A 20,099-nucleotide genomic window follows, 5' to 3' on the forward strand; every position below is an offset into this window, starting at 1 on the left:
CTTCAAAACATTACTTAGGTCAGATAAAGGTCATTTTATATTAATTAAAGGAACACTCTAACAGGAGGCCATTACAATCCTACACATGTATGCACCTAACATGGGGGCTCCCAATCTCATCAAACACTATTAAGATTAAGGTCACAGACAACACCAAATACAGTTTTACTGGGTGACTTCAACACCCCACATTCATTAACTGACAAATAATCTAGGCAAAAACTAAACAGGAGCATCTGGATTAAATGAGGTCATAGAACAAATGTACCTAACATATATCTATAGAACATTTCAAATCTTCAGAATACAGCAGCACATGGGACATTCTCTAAAATATATCATATTAGGACACAAAGCACCTTAACAAATACAGGAAAACTGAAACTATTCCTTGCACTCTATCTGATCACAATGGGATTAAAGTACAAATCAGCGGCAAGAAAAGCTATACAGCATAAATAAAATCATGGAAACTAAACAATACACTACTAAATGATTAATGGGTCAAAGAACAAATTAAGAAAGAAATCAAAATGCATGGAATCAAATGGCAATGAGAAAACAACATACCACAACCATTGGGACACAATAAAGGCAGTCCAAAGAGGAAAATTCATAGCTTTGAGTGCCTACATTAAGAAATTAGAAAATGTCACAAGTAAACCAATTAATACATCACTTTAAGGCCTTGGAAAAAGAACAAGGCAAACTAAAAATCAGTAGATGGGGAAGAAATAATAAAGAACAGGGCAGAAATTAATAATATACAAACAAACAAACAAAAAACATTCCAAACAATCAATGAAACAAAGACTTGGTTTTTTTGAAAGGATAAACAAAACTGATAGACCCTTATAGCAAATCTGACCAAAAAAAGAGAAGAGACAAAATAATAAATTAGAGATGAAAAAGGCACCACTGCAACAGATACCAAAGAAATTCAGATAATCATAAGGATATACTTTAAAAATACATACTCTACCAAGCTTGAATTTATTTATTTATTTTTTAAGGTAGAGTTTCACTGTAGCCAGGCTGCCCTGGAATTCACAATGTAGTCTCAGGATGGCCTCAAACTCACAATAATCATCCAACCTCTGCCTCCCAAATGCCACCACACCTGGTCAAGTTTAAAAATCTGAAAGAAATGGATGATTTATTTGATTTTTTAACCTACCAAAATTAAATTAAGGTGATATAAGCCACTTAAATAGACCTATAACAAGTATGGAGATCCGGCAGTTATTTAAGAAGAAATTTCCTAACTAAAATAGTCCAGGCTTAGATGGATTTACTGGTGAATTTTACCAGACCTTCACAGAAGAACTAACACCAATGCTTCTCAAACTTTTCCAAAAATTAGAAAAGGAAGGAACTGTACCCAACTCCTACTACGAAGCCAGCATCACCCAATACCAAAACCAGACAAAGAGAAAACAAAGAAAATTATAGGCCAACCTAACCTCATGAACATAGATGCAAAAATTATACACAAGGGCTGGAGAGATGGCTTAGCAGTTAAGCACTTGCCTGTGAAGCCTAAGGACCCCAGTTTGAAGCCTGATTTCCCAGGACCCATGTTATCCATGCACAAGGGGGCAAACGCATCTGGAGTTCGTTTGCAGTGGCTGGAGGCACTGGCGTACCGCCCATTCTTTCTCTCTCTCTGCCTCTTTCCCTCTTTGTCATTCTCAAATAAATAAATAAAAAATAAACAAAAAAAATTATCCACAAGATATTGGCAAAGAGAATACAATAATATATCAAAAAGATCAGGAGGCAGAGGTAGAAGGATCATGATGAGTTTGAGGCCACCCTGAGACTACATAGTGAATTTCATGTCAGCTGAGGTAGAGTAAGATCCTACCTCAAAAAATAAAAAAATAAGCTAAAAAAATCATTCACCCCAACCAAGTAGGTTTTATCCCAGAGATGCAGGAATGGTTCAATATATGCAAATAGATAAGTGTAATACACTATACAAATGGACTGAAGGACAAAATCACATGATCATCTCAATAGATGCAGAAAAGGCATTTTACAAAACAAAAGATCATTTCATGATAAAAGTCCTACAGACACTGGAAACAGAATGAATATATGTCAACATATTAAAGACTATATATGACAAACCTACAGCCAACATAATACTAAATAGAGAAAAATGTGAAACTTTTCCACTAAAATCAGGTACAAGACAAGAGTGCCCACTGTCCTTTATTTACTATAGTCCTGGAAGTCTTAGCCATAGCAATAAGACAAGAGACACACACACAAAAGGGATACAAATTGGAAAGGTAGAGATCAAACTATCATTATATGCACATGATATGATTCTATACATAAAGGGCCCTAAAGATATTACCAGCAAAGTGTTAGAGCTTATAAACACATTTAGCAACACAACAGAAAACAAAATAAACGCACAGAAATCAGCAGCCTTCCTATATGCTAGGAACAAACATGCAGAGGATGAAATCAGAGAATCACTCCCGTTCATAACTGCATGAAAAAAAAGTACCCTGGAATACACCTAACCAAGGAAGTGAAGGATCTCTACAATGAAAACTTTAAAACACTCAAGACAGGGCTGGAGAGATGGCTTAGCGGTTAAACGCTTGCCTGTGAAGCCTAAGGACCCTGGTTCGAGGCTCGGTTCCCCAGGTCCCACGTTAGCCAGATGCACAAGGGGGCGCACGTGTCTGGAGTTCGTTTGCAGAGGCTAGAAGCCCTGGCGCGCCCATTCTCTCTCTTCCCCTCTATCTGTCTTTCTCTCTGTGTCTGTCGCTCTCAAATAAATAAATAAATAATTAAAAAAAAAACAAAAAAACACTCAAGACAGAAATTGCAGAAGATACCAGCCCCTGTTCTTGGATCGGAGGAATCAATAGTGTGAAAATAACAAACTTACCAAAAGCAATCTACACATTTAATACAATCCCCATCAAATTTCCAATGGCAGTCTTCATGGGAATAGAAAAAAAAAATCCTAAAATTCATTTGGAAGCACAAAAAAATCTCGAATATTTAAAACAATTTTGAGCAACAAAAATAAGGATGGTGGTATTACCATATCTGATTTTAAACTACATTACAGAGCTATAGTAACAAAAACAGCATGATACTGGCACAAAAACGAACACAGATCAATGGAACAGAACAGAAGACCCAGATGTTAAGTCTGGGTAGTTACAGTCATCTGATCTTTGACAAAAATTCCAAAAATACTCATTGAAAGAAAGACAGTCTCTTCAACAAATGGTACTGGGAAGACTGGATATCTAAATGTAGATGGATGGAAATAGATTCTTACCAGTCTCCATGCACAAGAATCAAGTCCAAATGACCTTAATGTCAGACCTGAAACTCTGAAACTATTAAATGAAAAAGTAGGGAAAACCCTTCAACATACTGGCATAGGCAACGACTTTCTGAATATAATCCCAGTTGCTCAGGAAATAAAACCACTAATCAACATCTTCTGTGTAGACCAGCTGGCAGAAAGCTGGAAAAATCATGCTGCATGCAACTCTTTGGGAGAGAGTGAATTCACCAATGGAGATAAAGAACAGTTGACAATGGAGCCTTAAATTTGGCCAGCCAGGCCAAATTAGCCAAAGAATGCAATAGTGTCATGTCTGTTATAGTGGAAACCAACTGCTGTCTCATTTGTCTGCAGGCCCACTCCACAGGAGGGAATATATGCCTGATACTGAAAACCTATGATGGGACCAAGTTATTATGAGCCCTAAGGGCATAATGTCTGCTGGTATCTGCCTAAATGTATATATTATGCTCACCAAACTGCTGGGTAAGTACTTCTTACAATGTTCATACCCATATATTAATGCTACTCTCCCTTTTTAAAAGGGATTATTTTAGGGCTGGAGAGATGGCTTAGTGGTTAAGCGCTTGCCTGTGAAGCCTAAGGACCCCAGTTCAAGGCTCAATACTCCAGGACCCACATTAGCCAGATGCACAAGGGGGCGCATGCATCTGGAGTTCATTTGCAGTGTAGAAGCCCTGGCACGCCCATTCTCTCTGTCTCTATCTGCCTCTTTCTGTCTCTGTCACTCTCAAATAAATAAAAATGAACAAATCTTTTTTTAATTTATTGTATTATTTATTTGATACAGAGAAAGAAGCAGAGACAGAGGAAGAGAGAGGGAGATAATGGGTACCTAGGGCCTCCAGCCACTGCAAACAAACTCCAGATGCGTGCAAATCCTTGGGCATCTGGCTTACATGGGTCCTGGAGAATCAAACTGGGATCCTTTGGCTTTGCAGGCAAACGCCTTAACCACTAAGCCATCTCTCCAGCCCTACTCTCATTTTTGGTTAGAGAAGCTTCTCTTTTCAGATGGCAGTGATCTCGGGAATATTCTTTCTAAAAAATTTATTGGAGGGCTGGAGAGACAGCTCAGTAGATAAGGCACTGGCCTGCAAAGCCTAATGACCCTGGTTCAATTCCCCAATGCCCACATAAAGCCAGATGCTCAAAGTGGTGCATGCATCTGGAGTTCATTTGCAGTGGCTGGAGGCCCTGATGTGCTCATTCTCTCCATCTGTCCCACTTCCCTCTTCATGGAAATAAATAAAAACACACACACAAAAATGTACTTGAAGCTGTGCATGGTGGCACGCCTTTAATCCTAGTACTGGGGAGGCAGGCATAGGAGGATCACTGTGAGTTTGAGGCTACCCAGAGACTACATAATGAATTCCCAGTCAGCCTGGGTTAGAGCGAGACTCTACCTTGAAAAACCTAAAGGGAAAAAAAATTGAGAGAATGAGCATATCAGAGCCTCCAGCCACTGCAAGATGTATTTGCCACTTTCTGCATCTGGCTTTTAAGTAGGTACTAGGAAATTGAACCCAGGCTGTCAGGCTTTGCAAAGAAGTACCTTTAACCTCTGAGCTATCTCTCCAGCCCCTCCATTGCACATTCTTAAGTACAAAAGTAGTCTTTGAGAAAAATCAATAAATTCCTTTTTTTTTTTTGGTTTTTCAAGATAGGGTCTCATGCTAACTCAGGCTAACCTAGAATTCACTATGCTAACTACTCTGTTTTAACTTCCTTTCATAAATCATACTCTCTCTTTATACATAACTTCATGGGTGTGTGAGTGTGGATATGCACGTTATATGATACTTAATGTTAGCAAGCAGGGTAACATAAATGTCAAGTTTTACTTTTCTTTTTCTTTTTTTTTTTTTTTTTTTGTTTCTTCGAGGTAGGTTCTCACTCTGGTCCAGGCTGACCTGGAATCGACTAGTCTCAGGGTGGCCTTGAACTCACGGTGATCCTCCTACCTCTGCCTCTCGAGTGCTGGGATTAAAGGCGTGCGCCACCACGCCCGGCTTAAGTTTCACTCTTCATTTACTTAACACACACAGCACTATGTGCCAGACACTTGACAAACACTAACTCATTCAATTTTTATAAGGATCCTCTTAAGTAGTAACTATCAAATTTCATAGGTGAGGAAAACTAGTTAAGATATTAGGTTACCTACTAAGAATCATAGTTAGTATGTGAATACTTTTAAACTAAATATTAGCACACTAACGGAAAGCCTTTGCTCTCTCAATTAGAGCTAATTGTAAGTGAAATGTCATTAGTAGTCTCCTTTCATCAATGATTTCACTTTCTTTGGTTCCAGTCAAGAAATCAGTAAACATTAAATGGGAAATTCCAGAAGTAATTCATGTGTTTCTAAATTCAATGCTATTCTGAAAATCAATGAAATCTTGCTCTTGTCCAGGCATGTGAATCTTCCCTTTACCCAGCATATCCACCCTGTATATACTAACCCCTCCAGTCACTTAGTTGCTATTTCAGGTTTCAGCTATTGTTCGTATGGAATGGCAGAAAGCCTTGGATATCCAAATATATCCTCAGCAAAAATAAAAATAAAATAATAAAAAAAGCAGATGGCTCAGCAGTTAAGGCGCTTGCCCACAAAGCCCAAATGACCCTAGTTCTATTCTTCAGTACCCACATAAAAGTCAGATGCACCAAGTGACGCATGTTTCTGGAGTTCGTTTGCAGTGGCTGGAGGCCCTGGTCTGCCCATTCTCTCTGTCTCTTTCCTCTTTCTGCTTGCAAACAAATAAATAAATAAAATTTTATTTTGATTTCAAATACACAAATTACACTTTCATCATATGGCTCTATCCAAAAGCATCCTGCATAAAACATTACAATTTTTTTTTTTTCTGGTGAATGTATGAGCACGATGTGTATGTATGTTCACATGTGTATCACCTTGGGCATGTGCATGCCACAGCACACATGTAGAGATCAGAGGACAACTTCAGATGTCAGTCCTTACCACAGGGTCTCTTTTGCACTGCTGTTTTCAGGCTATCTCATCTATGTGATTCTAGGAAATTCTCCTCTCTTGGCCTCCCAACTTGTCTTAAATGAGCTGGATTACAGAAGCCTGCCATAGCTTCTGGCTTTTATGTCAGCTCTGGGGATCCAAACTCAGGTACACAGAGTTATGCAGCAAAAGCTTAATTCATTGAGTCATCTCACCAACCTTGAGAATAAAAAAAACTTTTTGCTTATAAATGTATGTGGTGTGCATTCATGTGGGTATGTGTGATCCCAGTGTCTTCCTCTATGGCTTCTTTTTTTTTTTTTTTAATTTTATTTATTTATTTGAGAGCGATAGACACAGAGAGAAAGACAGATAGAGGGAGAGAGAGAGAATGGGCGCGCCAGGGCTTCCAGCCTCTGCAAACGAACTCCAGACGCGTGCGCCCCCTTGTGCATCTGGCTAACGTGGGACCTGGGGAACCGAGCCTCGAACCGGGGTCCTTAGGCTTCACAGGCAAGCGCTTAACCGCTAAGCCATCTCTCCAGCCCCCTCTATGGCTTCCTTTACCTTATTTTTATGAGACAGTTTCTCTCAATGAAGTTGGAACTCACCAATTTGGCTAGACAAGGTGGCTATCAAGTCCTAGGGATCCTCCTGTCTCCACCTCCTCATCACAGAGATTACAGAAACATGCTACCAGACCTGGCATATTTTCCTGGGTGCTGGGGATCTGAACTCAGTTATACTTGCACAACACTTTACCCACTGAGCCATCTCCCTAGCCCCACCACAAATTGGTTTAGCCGGACATGATGGCACATACCTGTATTCCCAGCCTTTGGGAGGTAGAGGATCAGGTGTGCGGTGTCCTCCTTGACTAGAGTCTGAGGCCATCCTAAGCTGCAAAAGATCCTGTCCCAGAATCAAAACAAAACAATACTTTGAGGCATCACAATAGCTGGGAGTAGTGATGCAGCCCTTTAATCCCAGTACTCGGGAGTCAGAGGTTAGAGGATCTGCTGAGTCCACCCTGAGATTACATAGTGAATTCCAGGTTAGCCTGAGATAGAGTGAGAAGGTTACCTCAAAAAAAAAAAAAAAAAAGGCAGAACACGAGAGTGTTTCACAAAACCCTGTCTCACATGACTTCTATCTCTCTTTACCCAGTCAACCAGTCAACCTACCAGTTCCTAGTCATCCTACACTTCTTTTATGTGCACCCCCCACACCACTCCCTACTAGTTAGGCACCATGTTTTGTCAATATTACATTAGGAATCACAAGAATCAAGATCAAATAAGCCAGGTATGGTGGTGCATGCCTTTAACCCCAGCACCCTGGAGGCAGAGGATCATCGTTGAGTTCTAGGCCACCCTGAGACTTCATAGTAAACTCCAGGTCAGCCTGGGCTAGAGTGAAACCCTACCTCAAAAAAAAAAAAAAAAAAAAAAGATGATGATGATGAAATAACAAAGTAGTCTTGCCTGAGACATACATAGCTCAGGTTGATCTGTAACTTGCTATGTATCCAAGGTTGGCGGTGTTCCTCCTGCTTCCACCCACCAAGTGTTAGAATTACAGAATATTCCACCTCACCCCACCTTTTTGTTGTTGTTGTTTTGTTTTCTGAGGGAGCGTCTTGCTCTGGACCAGGCTAACCTGGGATTCACTATGTAGTCTCAGGTGGCCTCAAATTCATGGCAACCCTCCTGCCTCTGCCTCCCAAGTGCTGGTATGTGCCACTCCACCCAGCTACCTTTTTTAATATTTGTTTTCATATACCTTTTTTAAAAAGATATTTTATGGAGCTGGAGAGATGGCTTAGCAGTTAAGCACTTGCCTATGAAGCCTAAGGACCCTGGTTCAAGGCTCGATTCCCCAGGACCCACATTAGCCAGATGCACAAGGGGGCGCACGCATCTGGAGTTCGTTTGCAGTGGCTGGAGGCCCTGGCACGCCCATTCTCTCTATCTGCCTCTTTCTCTTTCTGTCTGTCGCTCTCAAATAAATAAATAAAATTAAACAAAAATTTAAAACAGAAAAGGTATTTTATTTGTTTATTTGAAAGAGAGAGAGAGAACATATGGGCACACCAGGTCCTCCAGCCACTGCCATCACACTTCAGACACATGTGCTACCTTGTGCATCTGGCTTTACATGGGTACTGGAGAATTCAAACCTGGGTCCTTAGGATTTGAAGGCAAGCACCTTAACGACTAAGCCATCTCTCCAGGCCCTCTTCCCCCGCCCCTTTTTTTTTTGGTTTTTCGAGGTAGGGTCTCACTCTGGTCCAAGCTGGCCTGGAATTAAACTATGTAGTCTCACTCTCGGCGATCTCCTACCTCTGCCTCCCAAGTGCTGGGATTAAAGGTGTGTGCCCCCATGCCCAGCTACGTACACCTTTTTTAAAGAGGTCAAGCATTACCTAAAATCAGCTGATAAAGTTCAGGGCTGGTATTGGCCAGTATTCTTATTTTTAAAGAACATCCAGAAATTGGGAAATTTATGGGGAGATACTAACTTTTGAAACCAAGTAAACGTGAGATTAAACACATCTGCTAGATAAACTCAGTGTGAGCTTAGAATGCACTTTTATTTTTATTTATTTTGAGGTAGGGTCTTGCTCTAATCCAGGACAGTGTAGAAAATACTCTGTACTCTCAAGGTGGCCTTGAACTCACAGCGATCCTCTTAAATCGCCCTACCTTGGCCTCCCAAGTGCTGGGATTAAAGACATGTGCCACCACACCCAGATTTTTTTGTTTTGTTTTGCTTTATATTTTTCATGGTAGGGTCTCACTGTAGCCCAGGCTGGCACTGAACTCAGTGATACTCCTACCTGCTTCCCAAGTGCTGGGATAAAAGGTGTGTGAGTCACCACACCAAGCTCTTAAAATCTATTTTTAGAATCTCTACCCCCTTGCTGATGTGATCGTTTATAACTGTAAATATTAGCACTCCAGACAATGAGGCAGGAGGATTGTGAATTTGAAGCTTGCTGAGCTACACAGTAAAAAGAAAGGGGAGGATAGGCTGGAGAGATGGCTTAGCGGTTAATGTGTTTGTCTGCAAAACTAAAGGACCTAGGTTCAATTCCCTAGGACCCACATAAGCCAGATGCACAAGGTGGCACAAGTGTCTGGAGTTCATTTGCAGCAGCTGGAGGCCCTGGCACACCCACTCTCTCCCTCTCTCTCTCAAATAAATAAATTAAATTAAAATAAGAGAAATCCCCATTCCCTCTTTTCTGTCTCTACTGTTATGATTCAGATCTTCAATATTTCTTACCTAGTTTCAGTGTAAGTGTGTCCTGAAGGTCTCTAACCCACTGCTACCTCCACTACCTCCGTCCTGTATCTATAGGCAGCCAAATTCCAAACCTGATACATTTAAGTCTTCAGTGTCCTCCCCAACCTATAGTTCCACAAAGTGCCCCAAACCCACCTGAAATATTTATCAGATAAGCTGGAGAGACAGCTCAGTGGTTAAATTTACTTAAAATATTTAACATAGAGATGAGGACAATCTATTCTCTGTGAATAGCCCAAAGAAGATCTAAGAATTTGCTAAACACTCCTCTCTACCAAGTGATTCAGATGCCAATAGTTGTGGACCACACACACTGATGCAGAAGTTAAAAACCAGAACAAAATCATCCCCTACTGCTAGGAGCCAGCTCCCATTCTGGTCCCATTCCCTGACAATTTCACCAGTATACCTAAACATCTTGCTTAAAATCTTGTGATTCCCAGAAAATATTCTCAGGCCTCTGTGTCTCTGCACCTCTCAACTCTCATCTAGAAGGACTTCTTTTCTCCCTCTTCCCCTTTTCCTTTCAGATTGGCCTTTGCTTTCATCTCCATCCTTCTGAAGTCTTTCTCAGATCAATATCTACTCTAACCCCCATAGCTAGATGCTGCCTCTTGTCTTCCATAGCACCTACAACTTACTAACTATACTTACTATTTTATAACTGTTCATTCACATGCCCATATATAACCAAACTGGGTTCTATGAAGAAATTTCAGCTTAGCTTAATTTTGCAACTCCCAATGGCCCTTCTATAGGCAAGCACCTTAACCACTGAGCCATCTCTCCAGCCCATGTGACCCTTTTATAAATAATGACTGAATGAAAAACAAATGGGTGCCAGGTGTGGTGGCCCACACCTTTAATACCAGCACTTGGGAGGCAGAGATAGGAGTAGGAGGCCACCCTGAGACTACATAGTGAATTCCAGGTCAGCCTGGGCTAGAGTGATACCCTATCTCAAAACAACAACAAAATTAAAGAAAAAAATATATATACCACCCAGGCATGGTGGCGAATGCCTTTAATCCCAGCACTCTGTAGGCAGAGGTAGGAGGATGAATGTGAGTTTGAGGCCACACTGAGATTACATAGTGAATTCCAGGTCAACTATGCATTTCTAGGGATTAACTAAACAAGTAACAAATAGTTTAACCCATAAATAAGTTGGAAAATTAACAGATTTGTAAAGTAGGAACACACACACAGGAGAGGAACAATAAGCCTCCTGAAGGTGGAATCCTTTAACACAATCATCTAAAATTGTGGTATTAGGCAACAAACAACAAAGTCAACAACTTCACATTCAAAATATAAAAATAGTCTTCCAATACTCACCCACACGTACAGCTTCTTTTACAATACTTAAAATGCTTTATATTCTCTTTCATTTTCATATCTTCAGTATTTACTGAGTACCTCTTAGTTTCATGGTATTGAAACACTGGTCATGGTGAACTTGACAGCTATCAGCCCCAGTCTCCTGGCAGACATTCAACTAACTCTAATTTTTTTAATTGTTGAGTAAGGCTGTGTTAAGTATCACAGTGAAAAATACAAGTGTGAGCTGGGGTGGTAGCACATGCCTTTAATCCTAGCACTCAGAAGGCAGAAGGGTGGCTGTGAGTTCAAGGCCACTCTACACAGTGAATTCCAGGTCAGCCTGGGCTAGAGCAAAACCCTACCTCGGGAGGAGGGGGATAGAAAAATGCAAGTATGAAGAGAGTATTAAAATTAGAATCTGTCTCAGGTTTTCTTCTGTACTGAAAATCTAGTGTCTTGCCTCTTCTTACTACAGAAACCTAATTACCTATCTATGTGTACAAGCCTTTTAGCAGCTATTCTGTGCGCCAGGTTTCCAACTGCAGCTCTCAGATGTACCTCTATGGAAGATAAAGAAATTAAACTGGTTTAAAAGTAATTTTTTTCCACCAGCTGTTCTTATTCTACATCTCTTTGCCCTATTACAAATGATCACACCAGGGAATTAAAAAAAAAAAGTCTCTTGAGTATTTTAACTCTACATATTTACTGGGTTAGAGGATGTTTTATTCAATAAGCTCTACAACATGTACTATAGGAAGACCACATAATGGGAATACAATGGCATAAAGAAAAGATCTCTGTGTATAATTCACAGTCCAACAAAACTGACCACACAGATATATTCCTTTGGAAATCCCTGAACTCATACTTTTAATATGAATGCAATACTGAGTAAAGAACCTTTAAGCCAGGTATGGTGGCTTTTGCCTTTAATCCTAGCACTTAGGAGAGGATCACCAGCAGAGAGGCCAGCCTGGGCTAGAGTGAGAGAAATGGTCTAAAAGAAAAAAAAAAATCTACTAGAACAGTGTTAAGGTTATAAATTTTTGGGTTTTTTTTCTTCCAAAGAGGCCTCATTGCAACTAAAATAACATCAACAAACTATATTAAAGAACACTGGAGGGCTGGAGAGATGGCTTAGAGGTTAAGTGCTTGCCTGTGAAGCCTGAGGACTCCGGTTCAAGGCTCGATTCCCCAGGACCCACGGTAGCCAGATGCACAAGAGGGTACACACGTCTGGAGTTCCTTTGCAGTGGCAAGAAGCCCTGGCGTACCCATTCAATAACCAACCCTCCCTCCCTCCCTCCCTCCCTCCCTCCCTCCCTCCCTCCCTCTCTCTCTCTCTCTCTCTCTCTCAGTGTCTCTTTCTCTCTCACACACACACTCAAAGAAAGAAAGAAAGACCACTGGAAACTTGCTAAAGTAACCTGTTTTCCAAGATGATATGAAATCTGCTGTCAGACACAGGAAATGAGTCAGATAAGAGAAGGGAAGAAAAGAGATAAATGATAAATTAAGAGACCTATCTAGCTTAAAATATAAATCTAGAATAGTGTAAGAAAACAAGATATCCTAAACAAGCAAAACAACTACTTTATATATTTAAAAAAAATGGCTTAAGGGTTAAGGCATTTGCCTGCAAAGCCAAAAAACCTTGGTTAGATTCCCAAGGACCCACATACACCAGATGCACAAAGTGGCACACACATCTGGAGTTCCTTTGCACTGGCTGGAGGGCCTGACTCACCCATTCTCTTCCTCCCTCCCCCTCCCTCCCTCTGCCTCTTTCTCTCCCACTCTCTCAAATAAATTTAAAAGTAAAAATAAAAAATATAGCCTAGCATGGTGGCACAGGCCTTTAATTCCAGCACTCCGGAGGTAGGGTAGGAAGATCACCTTGAGTTTGAGGCCACCCTGAAACTACAGTGAGTTCCAGGTCAGTCTGGGTTAGGGTGAGACCCTACTTCAGGGAAACAAAAAAGAAAAAAAAAAATCTTTCTCAGAAAGTCAGACCATATGTAAGGAAGAAAATATGTCAGTGCAAAACAGGTAACAAAAAGGGGTGATGGTGAAGGCACAAGAAGTATCTGGGTCACTGGGCATGGTGGCACACCTAGCACTCCTGAGGCAGAAGTAGGATTGCTGTGAGTTCAAGGCCACCCTGAGACTACATAGTGAATTCCAGGTCAAGGTCAGCCTGGGCTAGAATGAGACCCCCCTCAAAAAACAAAGTTACTAAATAAATAAAATAAAAAGGCTATGGAACTTAGTTTTAAGACAACTCATCATCACCTCAACTCAAAATAGTACAGAACACTGCTTGTAATAGACACATATTATATGGCCTTCTAAAGCTCCTCTTTTTATTCCAGTTTAACAAACCCCATTATGATTTTTTTTTACAGGTATTCAGCTATTTCACAAATGTTTATTGAGTGTCTATTATGCAGTCTGCACTGTGCTCACGCTATGGTGGTCTTAAGTGAGCCTCATATTCTGGTAACTCAATTCTAATGGACACACACACTGACTAAAGAATAATTTGGTTTTTTTGGAGGTAGGGTCTTGCTCTAGCCTAGGCTGACTGGTGATCCTACTAGTTCAACCTCCCTTCTTGAGCATTAGGATTAAAGGTGTCTGCCACCATGTCTGGACGAATAATTTCATAAAGGAACACAGCACTTAGGAAAGGCTTCTCTCAGTAACATTTAAGCTATGGATTTTGGAGATAACAGAGATGAAATTTAAAACCTATTACTTCAGGCTAGGAATGTTTTAGCAGGGTACAATTCAGGGGAACGAAATTTGTAAAGAAGTTAACAGCCAGTGTTTATTAGCGGGCTCATTACTGGGCCAGGCGCTTCTCAAAACCTTGCAGTCGGACTTAGCGGTTAAGATGCTGGCCTGCGATGCCTAAAGACTCAGGTTTGATTCCTCAGTGCCCACGTAAGCCAGATGCACAAAGTAGCTCATGTGTCTGGAGTTTGCAGTGGCTATAAGCTGTGGCGCCTCTCTCCATCTGCCTGTTTCTCTCTCTCTCAAATAAATATTTTCAAAGGTTTTTCTGAACAACAACAAAAAAAAACTTACACTCACTGTGCACGACAGAAACTCATCACAAGATGGGCTGAGAGAGGTTTAAATGATCTACTCATGGCCAAATAAAGTTGACTTTGGCACCAAGCTTTCTATGTACTCGAAAGCCCGTGCTCTTTGCACTACATACATTACTCCTTCCAGTGCACATGAATTTCAACAGGCGGCTCCAGCGACACAAGCTAACGCAGAGGAAGACTCTTTACTAGGGGAAGTGGCGTGCATCCGAACCAAGGCCTCGGAAAATCATCAGGAACCTCATCAGCCAAATGACCATCTCCATCTCTAAAATTGTATGTGAGGTAAGTGGAAAGTTCACTCAAACTAAGGCCAATGCACAAGACAAACCAGAAGCGAACTGCAACCTTTCAAGGGGCTTTTTAAAAAGATACAAATAAGTAAGGGGAGAAAGGAATCTTCTCACCCCACTATCGTCTAGCACTCTCTTAAGGAAGAGAAAATCTCCGGGGAGGGTACCAAGTCGGGGCGCAGGGCTACGGTATTCCCACGCTCCCAGACCACGAGGCCCCTAGGACTCGCAAGATCCCCGCGGGAACACCCGCCAGTGCGCTGGAAGCCACGCGGCAGGCACAAGGTGACACAGACCGCGCCCGCCCCTCAGCCGCCTGGGCGCGGCCGAGGATAAAGGGAGAGGGGCTTCCACCGGCCCCGCGCTACCTTGTATTTATCAAAGCCAGCCAGCTGCTCGGGGCTCACGTATTCGTAACCAGCCATGACTACTCGAAAGCCGAGCGTCCACTCCACAGGGTAGCGACTCTTCACGTCCAGGCGGCGAAACACGAACGCCAAACCGGCAGGGAAACCCAGAGAAAGCCAGAGCTGGTAAAGAAGGTAGAGCCGTGCTCCGCCCACCGCGCACGCGTATCCGCCTCAGTGCGCAAACTCAGTCCCCGCTTCTCACCACCCACTTGGGGAGGGGCGGTTCCACTTTCACGACCCGCCCCCCAGCGTCTTCGCTATCCAATCGACGTGGGTTGAGCAACACTAAGCTCCGCCTTCCAGCTCTCTTCGTCGCTTCATTTGCTAGAGTCAAAATTGGTGAGGTGAAGTAGGGAAAAGGAGAGGTGAAAGGTCAACTTCCCAGCGGGCTTTGCTCCTTGTCTCTAGGAGACGCCCTCCTGGGTTGATACGTGGATACTTGGGTTGGTCAGTCAAACCTAAGGTAAGGCAGCGTGTATGCGAGCCAGTTCAGGTACTACGACATAGTTGTGTGCCTCAGCCTGCTTCCATGTCCGGGGCCCTACACGCTGTAGCAGCTCAGTGAAAGTGATTTGATAAAAGGCAGGATGAACTGTGGCTAGGATGCATGGGAAGCTCGTTGCGGTCCGTGATGTGCCTTGAAAAGCGAGTGAAAACGTGTCAGTCCTCTCAGGTCAGCGCTGCTTCGTAACCTTGGACTGTTTCATCACACTCCGCTGGAGCAAATGATTCTGAATTCAGATTGCTAAAGTCCCGAACAGATAAAAGTAGTGATCTCTCAGTGACCCCAGGGGTCCTTAATTGCATTTGGAAGAAGTGTTTTTGTATAACTAGAGCCCAGTTCGTTGTAGAAAGAACACAAGATCGGTGGTTAGTATGTATCTAATAATAAAATTCAATTATTGCTACTTTTTATTGATTACCTTATATGCAGAGAACTTTGCATACATCAACACTATGAGATGAGAGATCGTGTCCCTACCTTGCAGATTAGGAAAATGAAGATTCAGGTTACAGGAACAAGGAGTGTAGTTTAGTAGTAGAGCTCTTCAGCATGTACAAGTCCCTGAGTTGTGTATCCCTAGCATCAAAAAAGAAAGTTAGGGCTGGAGAGATGGCTTAGTGGTTAAGTGCTTGCCTGTGAAGCCTAAGGACCCCGTTTGGAGGCTCAGTTCCCCAGGTCCCACGTTAGCCAGATGCACAAGGGGGCGCACGCGTCTGGAGTTCGTTTGCAGAGGCTGGAAGCCCTGGTGCGCCCATTCTCTCTCTCTCCCTCTATCTGTCTTTCTCTCTGTCTGTCGCTGTCAAATAAATAAATAAAAATATATTTAAAAAAAAAGAAAGTTAAATTAATTACTTGTCCACTTAGAAGTGGTCAGCCTAAAGAGAAACATAGTCCTATTAAAGCTACATCAGGGAGTCTCAGTCTCCCTGGGCCCCTGAAACAAGGACAATTATTTTTTGAAATTTTCTTATATGTTAAAAAAAACTATTTTTTAAAACCTGGTATCGTGGCACATGCCTTTAATTCCAGCACTTGGGAGGCAGAGGTAGGTGGATCACCATGAATTCAAGACCAGCCTAGGACTACAGAGTGATTTCCACGTCAGCCTAGGCTACAGTGAGGCTGCTTCGAAAAAACAAAACAAAACAATTTTTTAAAAATATATACTTGCAGAAGAGCCGTTATGGTGGTGAACACCTTTAATCCCAGCACTCAGGAGGCAGAGGTAGGAGGATTACCATGAGTTTGAGGATACTCTGAGACTACATAGTGAAATTCCAGGTCAGCCCTGGGCCAGAGTGAGACCCTACCTCAAATGAACTCCAGATGCATGCACCATTTGGTGCATCTGGCTTTGCATGGTGTTTGGCTTTACAGGCAAGCAAGCACCTTAACTGCTGGACCATGTCTCCAGCCATAAAATAAAAATGGTGAAGAGATGGCTTAGTGGTTAAGGCACCTGCCTGCAAAGCCTAAGGACCCAGGTTTGATTCCCCAGGACCCACATAAGCCAGATGTGCAAAGTGGCACGTGTCTGGAATTTGTTTGTAGTGGCTAGAGGCCCTGGTGCGCCCATTCTCTCTCTCTCCCTTTCCCTCCTTCTCTGTCTCTAATAAATAAATGAATAAAAACTAAAAACTTAGCCGGGCATGATGGAACATGCCTTCAATCCCAGCACTCAGGAGGCTATGAATTTGAGGCCTCCCTGAGATTACATAGTGAATTCCAGGTCAGCCTGAGTTACAGTGAGACCCTACCTCAAAAATCCAAATAAATAAATAAACAAAAATACTTTAAAAATACAATAAATTTTATTTGAGCGAGAAAGAGGCAGATAGAAAGACTGGGCATGCCAGGGCCTCCTGCCACTGCAGACACATGGACATGGGTACTGGTAATTCCAACCAAAACCCATTGGGCTTTGCAAATAAGCACCACTGAGCTATCTCTTCAGCCCCCTGTTTTTAATGTTCTTTATATTCATTGATTTAGCAAATACTTACCTGAGGCCCAAGACATGCCAAGCACATTATTTCTGGGTGTGTATTCTCCCTTATTTAGTATAGATTTTTTTTTCCAGATAGGATCTCAGACTAGCCCAGGCTGACATAGAACTCACTAGGTAGTCCAGTCTGACCTCAAACTCATGCAATACTCTTGCATAAGCTTCTCAAGTGCAGGGATTATAGTTGTGAGCCATTTTGCTTGGCTTTAAAATATGCAATTCTTATAAAACATATTTTAGCTGGGCATTGTGGCAAATGCCTTTAATTCTAGCACTTGGGATGCAAAGGTAGGAGGATCGCCATGAATTCGAGGCCACCCTGAGACGACATAGTGAATTCCAGGTCAGCCTGGCTAAAGTGAAACCCTACCTCGAAAAACCAAAAAGAAAAACAAATTTAGTTAATTATGCAAATCCATAAAAGCAATGAGTACAAGTGAACATTAGTTTAAAAAGGTGTACTTGTTAGTCACTTCAGGAGCAAGCAAACTCAAAATGACTTTTTTTTATAATTTTATGAACTGAATACAGTGTTGCACACCTGTAGTCCCAAGCTAGTCAAGGGGTTGAGGGAGGAGAATCACCTTAGTCCATGCTCACCTTGAATTCATGATCTTCCTGAATCAAAAACAATTTCATGTTTGTTTGTTTGTTTGTTTTTTTAAAGCAACTTTTATTTTTTGTAGTTTGAGGTAGGGTCTTGCTCTAGCCAGGGCTGACCTGGAATTCACTATGTCATCACGCCGGGCTTATAACCACATTCATAAAATTAAAAGTTTTTTTTAGCCGGGCCTGGTGGCGTAGGCCTTTAATCCCAGCACTCTGGAGGCAGAGGTAGGAGGATCGCTGTGACTTCGAGGACACCCTGAGACTCCATAGTGAATTCCAGATCAGCCCTGGCTAGAGCAAGACCCTATCTCTAAAAACCAAAATTAAAAAAAGTTGTTACAGGCCCCCCAGGCCCAGAGCACGGGCCCCGCGGCGGGCGAGCGAGCGCGATGCAGCCTCCCTCGGTCCGCCTGGTGTGGCTGGGCCGCGCGCGCTACCCCAAGCTGCTGGCGCTGCAGGAGGCCTGGCTGCGGCGGCTCCCGGCCGGCCCGGCCCCCGAGCCCTCGTCGTCGGCCACGTAGGCGGGCGCGCTCCTGCTCTGCGAGCCGGCGGGGCCCGTGTTCACCGCGGGGCTGCGCGGCGGCCTGACTCCCGAGGAGACGGCGCGGCTGCGGGCCCTGGGCGCCGACGTGCTCCGCACGGGCCGCGGTGGCCTAGCCACCTTCCACGGCCCAGAGCAGCTAGCTGCTCTACCACCCGGTGCTCGACCTGCGGCGCCTCAGCCTGCGCCTGCGCATTAACGTGGCGGCGCTGGAGGCGTGCGCAGTGCGCCTGTGCGAGCTCCAGGGCCTGCGCGGCGCGTGCGCGCGCCCCCCGCCCTACACCCGCTTTGAATTGCTCCACGGACCTCACGTGGTTTGAGCACATTGTGCCCTGTGGACTAGTTGGGACAGGAGTCACTTCCCTTAGTGAGGAGCTACAGAGGCTTGTCACTGTGGATGAAGCCATGCCACCTTTCCTTCAGGCCTTCAAGGAGACTTTCAAGTGCGCATTGGTCTCAGAGGACAGCTCCAACTGAACGTTCACCTTAGTCCAGCCACAGTCTTAAGAAAGCACCAAGTCAGACATGAGTCATTAGAACTTGATTCTAGAACTGGCCTGTTTTTCACTGACCCATAAGACCAAGAGCATGCTTATCATGAGTTCTGAGCTATTGTTTCCTTATGTCTCTTGGATTATTTGTCATCCCCACCTACCTCAGAAATACTAGATGTAAAGACAGTATGAAAAGCAACACGCTACATAAAACGTAAGCAAGACTGTTGATACCAGTTTCTCAACTTAGAGAAACTCCAATGTCATCTGCTGTCATTTCTCGACCACTTGTTACTTTCTCGATACTGTTTCTAGTTGAGCCGTTTTGGTCTTTAGGTCTTTTTGAGTTTTTTTTTTTTTTAAGAATCAAATGTATGAATGGCTCCAGTGAAAGTGATGTGATAAATTGTTTCTTAAAAGATCTCTAGGGTGCTTTCTGCAATAAAGGGAAAAGATATTCAAAGAATAAAATGAAAAAAAAAGTTACAATTTGTTACCTCTCCTTTGTAGAAGTTGTTACAAGTTTGAATCAATTATATAAATCCATCTAAGAATTTCTTTTTATTTATTTATTTATTTGAGAGTGACAGACAGAGAGAAAGAGGCAGAAAGAGAGGAGAGAATGGGCACACCAGGGCTTCCAGCCACTGCAAACGAACTCCAGACGTGTGCACCCCCGTGTGCATCTGGCTAATGTGGGTCGTGGGGAATTGAGCCTCGAACCTGGGTCCTTAGGCTTCACAGGCAAACACTTAACCACTAAGTCATCTCTCCAGCCTCCATGTGAGAATTTCTTAACAGAAACATAGTATATATTTTAGTTTCTACCTTGACATCTGTACTGGCTTCTCAGTATTTGTAAAAAAGAAGAAGGGCAAGAGAGATGGCTTAGTGGTTAAGGCACTTGCCTGCCAAGCCTACGGACTCAGGTTCAATTCTCTAGTGCCCACATAAGCCAAATACACATGGCAGTGCATGCATCTGTAGGTTGTTTATGGTGGCTAGAGGCACTGGCACGTCCATTCATCCCGCCTCTTTCACTCTCCCCCTAAAATAAGTAAATAATTTTTACAACTATTAAAAATAAGACAGACTAAATTTCTAAAATCCTATTCATTTCTGAAGTTAAGCAAAACTGTGTCATTTAACTTCTCATACTGGGCTGGAG

The 20,099-nt window shown here is 42.8% G+C and overlaps 1 protein-coding gene and 1 pseudogene across 1 annotated transcript in view; one reads left to right on the forward strand and one right to left on the reverse strand.

The window, feature by feature from the left end:
* The window catches only part of Selenoi (selenoprotein I), a 54,392-nt gene extending 39,460 nt beyond the window's left edge, over positions 1-14,932 (reverse strand). The window contains exon 1 of the mRNA XM_045150594.1: positions 14,736-14,932. Within this exon, the coding sequence (XP_045006529.1) occupies positions 14,736-14,792 (57 nt within the window). The 5' untranslated portion in view covers positions 14,793-14,932. The remainder of the gene's footprint in view (positions 1-14,735) is intronic.
* A 3,353-nt stretch (positions 14,933-18,285) lies between these two features.
* On the forward strand, positions 18,286-18,914 carry LOC123460611 (annotated as a pseudogene).
* The last annotated feature ends 1,185 nt before the right edge of the window (positions 18,915-20,099 follow it).

Source organism: Jaculus jaculus, chromosome 5 (assembly GCF_020740685.1).
Source record: "Jaculus jaculus isolate mJacJac1 chromosome 5, mJacJac1.mat.Y.cur, whole genome shotgun sequence".
In the NCBI taxonomy this organism is placed as follows: domain Eukaryota; kingdom Metazoa; phylum Chordata; class Mammalia; order Rodentia; family Dipodidae; genus Jaculus; species Jaculus jaculus.